At 40.8% G+C, this 9,181-nt stretch overlaps 1 protein-coding gene across 1 annotated transcript in view; it reads right to left on the bottom strand.

Annotated features, from left to right (window-relative positions):
* Positions 1-243: 243 nt before the first annotated feature.
* ptch2 (patched 2) overlaps positions 244-9,181 on the bottom strand; it is a 95,927-nt gene continuing 86,989 nt past the window's right edge. Inside the window, exons 21-24 of the mRNA XM_052010630.1 lie at positions 4,937-5,036; positions 1,740-2,015; positions 303-626; positions 244-261 (exon numbers count right to left, since the gene is read on the bottom strand). Coding sequence (XP_051866590.1) covers positions 244-261; positions 303-626; positions 1,740-2,015; positions 4,937-5,036 — 718 coding nt within the window. The remainder of the gene's footprint in view (positions 262-302; positions 627-1,739; positions 2,016-4,936; positions 5,037-9,181) is intronic.

The raw sequence follows: 9,181 nt of genomic DNA, 5'->3' as shown, positions 1-9,181 counted from the left end.
CAATTTTATTTCAAAGTAAGAAATTTTGAGATCACTCTGTTTCCCTTTAAGTAAAAAGCAGAAAAAATTACCTAATGCCTTCTTGGGGCTTCCATGCTCCTCACTTCACATTCAGCATCCTGAAGTTCAAAAAGCTCCACTTTGGAGTCTATTGTTTTCTCACGATTCACATACGAGGAAGGTATGTGCAATTCCTCAAAGCAGTCTGACTCACAATCCTCGAACCCTTCATGTGTGTATCCTTTAAATGTCTGTGATACACTCGGGTGCACAGAGAGCGTCACTGATGCTGTGGCAGTCACTGTAGTGAAAGGGTTACTGGGTCCAGGCACACCGGTGGAGTATGCTGGAAGTGTAGTCCTAGGATGGTGAGTCCTATTGTTGCGAGACCTATGTTGACTTCTAGAAGAACTGGCAGGCTGGGTGGGTTGAGCAACACTTCTGCCGTGCAGTCCATTGTTAGAGATTTGTTGCTTCCCTTCTCCTGCTGCTTTATTTAAGTCTTGATGTTCTTGCCAGGCTAGTTGGGAACTAACAGAATCGACAGTAGATCGAGGTGGTACTTTTGAGCTTAAATGATTCTTCTTGAATGACGAATCCTTAACATCTTTGTATGGCTTCACAATCTGTTGGAGAACATTAAAAAAAACATTGCTTACAGATATTCTTTGTTAGCAAAGCTTTTAATTTAAAAAAAAATTATGTTTATTAGACAGACTCATGAACTAAAAATGATATGAAAGGTTTATCAGTCTTTAAGACTACTGAGGCGTGTGTTTGCTTAAGTTTAGTCATCAGTTGCAGTGAAGGAAACTAATTTCCAAAACAGCTTTTCAAGGCCTGTAGACTGAATTATCATTTTCTAATAATATGAAGGCTAAAGTTAAAATACACAATTATCAGTTCATTGGAATTTTTCTCTGTTAATTATCAATGAGGAAATTCTAGCCAAAGTCACTCAATCTTTCCCCAGTCTTCTGAAGGGCGGCATGGTAGTGTAGCGGTTAGCATAACACTATTACAGCGATCGGGGTTCAATTCCTGCTGCTGCCTGTAAGGAGTTTGTATGTTCTCCCTGTGACTGTGTGGGTTTCCTCCGGGTGCTCCGGTTTCCTCCTACATTCCAAAGACGTACGGGTTAGTAGGTTAACATGGGTGTAATTGGCTGGTGCGGACTCATTGGGCCAGAAGGGCCTGTTACCATGCTGTATAAATAAAGTTTTAAAAGTTTTAAAGAATGTCAGTTGAAATGTAACTTGCCATTCACTCAGTTTGCAACAGAAGATGATGGTAGTCTTATGGATTTCTCTGTGGATTCCAACAATGTTTGCTCTCCCTGTTTCTCTAAAAGGCAAATACTCCTTCTGTTCTCTCTTCCTTCCCATAAATAAAATAGGTGGATCTGACTTTCCATGAGCAACTTGCCTGGAAGTGGAGTCTTTTGAATTTGTAGATTTGAACACTTGTAGATTTACACACAGGATGGATTGATTAATAAATGCAGAACATTTAAATATATGAATATGAATATATGAATGCTATTGATATGTACAGTGTTCATATTAGCAATGTTTCAGATTCCTTCATCCTTGGTGGAAAAGGGTCTAAGTGCAGTCGTAATAAAGGATGTAATTAGGTCATTATAAAACCAAGTCGATGTTTATAGCCCATCATTTCTGACTCCTATCAAAATGCTAGGAAAAACAGAAGATTATTTGAATGATAAAGAAATGACTTACTGTGACTCGTGGGAAGTTAGGGTTGTTTCCAGACTCCACCAGTATCTGTGAGCGAGTTGGTGGGATGATGTATGCACTCTGGTCAAAATGCGGCAGGTCCTCCTCACTGATACCAGACACCGTGGTTTCCGAGTAATATTCCGAGTCGGAAGACTCAGAAAACATGCTTTGCTGCCGTGGAAATGAATGAACATAGAAGCCATGATGGTTCATGGGTGGAGGAATGGGCTCAGGGGAAGGGGTTGGCAATCGACTGCCTCTATCTGCTGGAGTGACCTAGAGATAAAAAAGAAATCAGAGATTGAATTCAATGAATAAAAGTTAGGCATTCTTAGCAGCTTTAAGGCAGCTTCACAGTATTGGTGTCACCAGGGCCTGTTCCCTCAGTACTTTTTCCAGATGCATTTTTACTATTTTTCTCACTGTTATTGTCTTCTGCAGATTCTGGGCAAAGCCTCTACTTATCCTTGCAGATGGAATATGGCTGAAATTCTACCATAAAAAGCTGTCCTGAGGACTTCCAGAAATATGACCACAACCCAAATGCAGAGGAAAGAACCATTAGCCAGTCTAACTTCCAAGTGCCCACTGTGGATATGTGGAAAATCTCTGGGTACAACATTTCTTAATGACTGGATTTAGCAAAAAGCAGGATTGAGAAGTGTAAAGTTATCCCAGCAGTTCATCAAAATCCAAGCATTCAGTCTCCCTTGGGGTATTGGTATTGTTGTGGTAGCCTTGCTCACACTGTGGTCAGACCTGGCCAGCCCACTACCCAGTGACAGAGTCAACCTGACATGGCACATTTGTAACAATCTCTGAGGCATTATGTTACATTCAGGGCAAGCTATATTCTGAAATAATTATAGTAGTGACTTCACCATTGGCTTCATATGGTTTGCAAACAAAATGATGGCTAACTGGGAATAACTAACTTAATTGTGGGGGTTCAGATAAGGTCACAAATGTAGGAGAGTTTGCAGAACCCCAAGACATGATTTCAGTCTAGTTACTCAGCTGCTGTGCTCATTCTGCAGATTCACAACAAACGTGAATTTGTAACTCATATTAAAATGGTCTGCTTCCAATTATATTAATTACCTTTACTGGTTGAAGCCCTTGTTACATGAAATTCAGTTTTCAATCCAAAAGAATCCAAATCTTGTTAATCAAACATAAACATGCTTCTAAAATTAGTTTGACTTTGTTACTTGGAAAATACTCAGACGAATTCTGAGTAGAACTTACAGTTTGAGAGAAAGTACCGGGAATTAAAGGTGGCATTCAGGAGCTAGTCAAGAACATTACATGTAGCACAGATTGTGTTGTAGAAATTCTGCTTCATCTTGGTTACATTGTGGCCAGGTTTATCAAACTGTGGAAGGTGCTGCAATGAGGGCTTCTATATTTCAGAAAATGTATTTGTGAGGGATTGAGGTAAATAAAGATTGTTATAGTGAATGAGGAATTGAAATACTTTTACAGTTTCTCAATTACTAAAGTAACAACATAAAATACAACAAGGCCTTTTACATATTAGAGTATCACACTAAATATGAATGCAGTGATAAATGATGAGCCAAGTCTTATTCCAGATGGTAAAACATACCAGAATGTTGCACCAGGTGCAATGCAGAGGAAGAGTAACTGTGGATGTAAATAAAACAACATAAACCATCCAAACTATTACAGGTGTCATGCAAACCTGGGCACTGCTCCAATAGGGGATGTGGGTCATAGTAGAAATGAGTTTGCATCAAAGTAGATCATTCTGTATACAAGTTCTCTATTAGAGAAGGGGCCTTAAAGATATATGTCATCAGAGGGTGCTGCCTATCAGAAAGCAGTTTAGGAGCTGTACATTACATCAAAATGTGTGTTATATCAGGTGATGTTACTGTGAGGAGGCAAGCATCCTTTAATTGAGAGATAGCTTTACAGGCACAAACTAATTCAGGGAGTGTGTGCCTCAATCGTTAGGAAGTCAAGCTTCCTGCATTTAACTCTCCATGCACCCAGCCAAATAAAACCTGCTATTACTGATTAGGATAAGGCTGGAGCCGATGCTGAGCAGATGGAAACATCCAGGCCCCTAAGGAAAATGAGTCTTGCATATTTAGTTTAGAGCATTGGTCAGTTCTGACCACAGATCTTCCACATTTGTAATACTGCTCCATCCTACATCCACTGCCACTTTGGACTGGACAATGCAGAACAGAAATTTGCATGAACAAACCAAATACAGGCTGGGGTAAGACAAAGAAAGCAAATACTGACACTAAAAACTTATTAGTATCAACATTGCAGTCTGAATACGAGTCTGAATATGTACATCACTGGAATTTAGGCAGCCAGACCTTGTCTACAGCAGTTTGGACTGTATCTACAGAAGGAAAGGATGTGGAAATATATCTGGGCCCTGGGAGGCTAAAACTTTCCTTCTGCATCCTAGAGTGGGGTAGTTCGACTGCACCTCTTCACCACCACAATGTATAAAATTTAATTAAAATGCCTCCTCCTATTTCCAATTTTGTTCTGTCAGGGCGTTTCTTCACAAGCCGTTGCCAACTTGTTCATCAGGCTGAAGCTAAGCCTGCAGTTGGAAGCCAATATTATCATCAACCTGGGAGTACTTGATGTTTGCCTTAGCTGGCTTTCCTGAAGCACTGGTAAAATTCTGAAATGTAGAACCTGCACAAGACAACAGTGGTAAGTTTTTCTCTATCCATCCATGACGTGTTGTTGATGGAGGCTGGACTAGCAACTATTGTCCTGAACCAAGGGTCCAGCTAGTTAAAACACAACTATATTGTGTTTTAGAGCCTCATATTGGTCAGACTGGGAAGGGGCAGCAGCTTTTCGTCACTGACGGACTTTAGTGAATTCAATGGCTTTCACAACCTTCTCGTAGTTTTTCCACAATTCCTGGACTTTTTAATCCCAGACTTTAAAACTCATGTCTCCCGATCAACAACCCACACCTCTGGCTACCTTAAGCACCTTAAGCATGATCTGACTGTATCCTCATTTTAGCCTGATTGATTTTAACCACTGGAGTCAAATCAATCCAATGATATCACATGCCACAACCACCCAGCTCCTGGAATACAGAACTTAATTCATGCATTTACATGGAGAATGGCTCATTCTATCCCTAGATCAAAGTAGGATCAATTACTCAAGACAACTGTGCTTACCTCGGCTGGGGGTCCAATGACTGACAGCAAAACAGGAAGTAGAACCAGACCGTTAAGGATACCCAATACTGTTAGTATGGTTAAAACAGCAAAGAAATACCTGCAAAAGAGAACAGGAATCCATATTGTTAGAAAATCCTTCTTGTGATTTCATTTTGTTATTGTAGTTACACTTTTTCCTCATCAAAGTCAGGAACAAACCATCAAAGCAAAATCAGTTGATCAAGCATTCATAATAGCAATTATATCAAACAGCAAGTTTGAGAATGGAAAGGGTGTGGGTGGGAATCTTTGGAGAATACATTGATGATTTGACTAAGATCATATGATAGTTTTGCTAAGGAAGCAAATCAAAGGACATCAAACCACTGAGAAGCAGCATGGGAAATTTCTGTAAAGGAAATTAGTCAGCATGGGGTTAAAGAAACTAGTTGCTGGTTGCATGATGAGATGAGCTTGGAGGATTTGACAAGAACTAGAGATGGAATTTCAAGATAAGGGAGGTGGAGGAACTAGGGGTATTTCTGGGTTAGTGTATGGGGAAGTAGGAATTGTTGGTGTGAATCCTTACTGAAAAGAAAACACAGTGACTACTGTCTGTAGTGTGAGTGGTAGTAACATGGGGAGAGGAGCAAAGCTGCTTAGCTCTATCCACCCTGATTAAATTGAGGGCCAGTGAAAATATGAATGTTGCCCCATGAGGCTGTTATCACTCCTACCACCTCCCTTGATCTTACTCCAAGCCCACATCTTTTGTCTCCACATTGTGCAACTGGATGGCATATCCCAAGATCAGCTACAAGCTACATCTCCTGCTGTGTAAGTAAATTGGGAAAGGTTGTGAATAATTATGGTCAATTTCCCGTTTCAGGCCTGCTGGTCTGGAGGCATTAATTACAGAGCAAAGGGCCTCCACAGAAACTCCTCACTGTACTTAGAAGGATTAAGACATTTGGCTCGATTTCAAGTGAAATTCCTGAGCAGGAGGCTTAGTCCTATTCCCAGTGGCAGGCTCATCTATCATTACAGTCGTGGTACTTCCTGCACTGTGTGAGTATATGTGTGTGTGTGTGTGAGAAAGCAAGAGGGAGACTCAGTTCTACAATCAAGAAAATTCCAGTCTCTTCCTTTTACTAATATCTCCGTAAAGTGAACCCAATTGTCATGATTACTCCTTCACAGTGATGCCCATTTCAAACCCCTATAAACAATGCAGGAAGGAGCTGGAACTTTGCTTTGGGAGTTCAGAGAAATCCTCTGCAAATGCAGTGGGATATTGTTTAGCATTCATACGTATCACTGCTGAATATGCATTCAGAAACCACACGAAAAAATGTGTCGTAAACTTTGAACCAATGAAGGGCAAATTGCCTATTTAAAAACATGCCTTTATAAAGCAAGGTTAAAAGCCTCATTTGTTTCCAAAGCAGTGCAGTAAAACAGGGAAGCAAAGCATTTAATTTTTTCTTACTTATGAACAGCATTAATATCCAAATAATCTGTTTCTAGTGATGCTGATTGAGGAAGAAACATTGGCCAGAATACTGGGAGAGCCTCTGCTTTTCTTTAAAAAGTGCCATGGGATCTTTAGCATCCACCTGTGAGGCCGGCCAGTGTCTTGGTTTAAATTTCATCTGATAGACGAGACCGTCTGGTGGATTTTTATTTCCCCTTTGTTGTTGGTTTAATATCTTCTCTTAAGCGTCTTGGTGATCATTTAAAATGTGCAGTAACTTTTTCCTTTAAAACACAGGGATTGTTGCAGAAAACAGAGAACTCGGGCACAGCTGTGGAACAGCAGTAACCTTTCTGCTAGTCCTTACAGCCTTTTCAGTTCTAAAGCCTTTGAGCCCCATGTGTGCTGAGGAAGACCAAGTGTTTATTTAACAACATAGTAAGATAAGCAACAATATGCATTACTTGGAATTCACAGGAATGGCATGCAACTCCAATGGAGGCCCAGGACCTGTCTCCCTGCCTCATTGAAAACAATTTTTTTTGGCTTACGAGTTTCCACTGTGGCTTGGTTATATCAATGTATGTTCAAGAGAGGAGGGTGGGGGTTGGTTTGTGTATTAAAGGGGCCTTGGCATCTCTTCTGCGAGTAAGAGATCAGTCGTAACAGCACTTTGAAATGACTTGCATGTCAACTGGAAATATGCTGACAGGGGTTGACAAGTTTGTAAAATTAAGTTCATGAGCAGCATTCGTCGCAGTCCTCTGAACCCAATCCACATGTCCATTCTTTGTGCCAGTCTCCTTCTTACCCTGTTAAAAAATAGTTGTGGTCCTGGCTTGTAAAACTGCTGATGAATCATTTAGCAAAGGATTCTTGCAATGATATTGCTGAAAAGTCAAACTTCAGCCACTTTTTTTTTGATCCAAGCATAACTAACTCTCAATTTGCTGGCTCCCTCACTGCCAGAAAATTCACTGGGCTGAATATTCTGCATTGCTGTTTTGTTTCTTTATTATAGCTGCTTTAGCATCGACTTTCTAACAATACAGAAAGCAGATGGAGGAAAATGCCTTGCCCTGGCCTGTCTGACCCCACTGTGCACCCCCACAATTAGATCAGATCACTGTGGGAGAATTGAGGAGTGCAGGGTCTGCACCTATGATACTGGGGTTCAGTCATTTAAATTAGCCCCAACACTAAGACTGCCCTTTGCTGCAAGTCATCAGTCAATGTGCTTCTACTTCCTGGTGGCTGTGAGGTTAACAACATTTGACTTGGCGTTTAACAGTGGCAAATGAACATGTTGGTTAATCTCCCCCACCAAAAAAAAACTTAATTGCTACCCTCCTTTGCTCTTTATAACAAGAGGGGCCCTCCTAGTATGGCAATCAGACAAGCAAGCATCATCTATTTATTTTACTTAAGCCAACAGTCTGAAAATCAATTGGTTGGCTTGTTTTGCAGGACCTCCAGGTAGGCAGCATGTCAGAATCCTGTTGTTTATGCCTTCTGTAATCTTTTCCATTCTGGGGAAAGCTTGCTGAAAAATGCAGAGTTTGTTCAGCTGTTTATGGTGCATGCACCAAAGAAGAAATATTTACAACAACTTCCTTACACTAACCCACGCTATCTGACTGGCTCTCTAAACAAGACCTCCCTGACTGAAAGTCTACCTTGTGGTTCATTTAGCTCAATGTTTAAAATAAAAAAAGTCAGCTGGGGCTTTCAAAATAATATCTCTGTTTCTCATCAATTTTAAATGATGCAGAGTAGAAATTCCTCCCATGCCCTCACCCTCCTGCCACTTCTTTTTTTCCTCTTTTTTAAATTCTTTTCCCTTATGCAAGGGTACAAAAACAGAAGCCGGAACATGTTTCAAGCCTGCTTCACCATTCAATACAATTATGGCTCCACTTTCCTGCTTGGTCCCCTGGATTCCCCTGTAGACCAAAAGCATGTCCACTTTAGAGGATCTGTTCTGATCACCTAAATGGCCAGACAGCCTCTCCCTAATCCCCTGTCCCTGCTGTTGTCTGGGCTCACTCAGAATTTGTTTTTCAGTCTGATTATCAACTTTCATCCAACATGATGCAACTTAGAAGTGACATTGGTGGAGTATTAGACACCTTAACTTCAAACTTCATCTCCCCTTCTCATAGATAGCCAACACAACTGGAGGATTTTAATTGGTTATTAGTATGTATTATGAAACTGAACAACTTCTTTACTTGAATGGAACCAATTGGGATCAACACACTGCAGGGCCTACAGTAAAATGATAACTGATGTGTTAGTGAGTTTTTCTGATTCTAACATTACAATAGTAACCATACTTCCAAAAGTACTCCATTGGCCATAGAGCATTTTGGGATGTCCTGAATTGTAAATACAAATCTTTCTTTCATGATATATGGATCCCCACAGTGACAGCCATGGGTCAGTGATAGTGTTCCTATTTATAAGTCAGAAGCTTGTGAGAGTGTGCCCACACTACGGGACCATACTCGTGAAGCGCTGAGCTGTTGGAGGTGGTATCATTCAGAGGAGACAATGATCTTTTTTCTTAAACGGCCAGAAAAAAAAACTCAAGGCCATGATTTGAAGAAGGGCAGCGGTTGTGGTGACGATGGTGTCATTCTCCGTGTTTTCCTGGCCTGAAGCAACACTAAATCAAATGAAAATCAAAAACCTGCAGTGGCTGCCAATCTGAAACAAAAACAGAAAGTGCTGGAAACACCCAGCAGCCAGGCAGCATCCATGAACAGAGAAACAGTCAATGTTTTGTG

The sequence above is a fragment of the Pristis pectinata genome, chromosome 3 (genome assembly GCF_009764475.1).
Source record: "Pristis pectinata isolate sPriPec2 chromosome 3, sPriPec2.1.pri, whole genome shotgun sequence".
NCBI classification, from domain to species: domain Eukaryota; kingdom Metazoa; phylum Chordata; class Chondrichthyes; order Rhinopristiformes; family Pristidae; genus Pristis; species Pristis pectinata.
The sequence above is the reverse complement of the archived record's forward strand: the minus strand, read 5'-3'. Positions and strand labels throughout refer to the sequence as shown.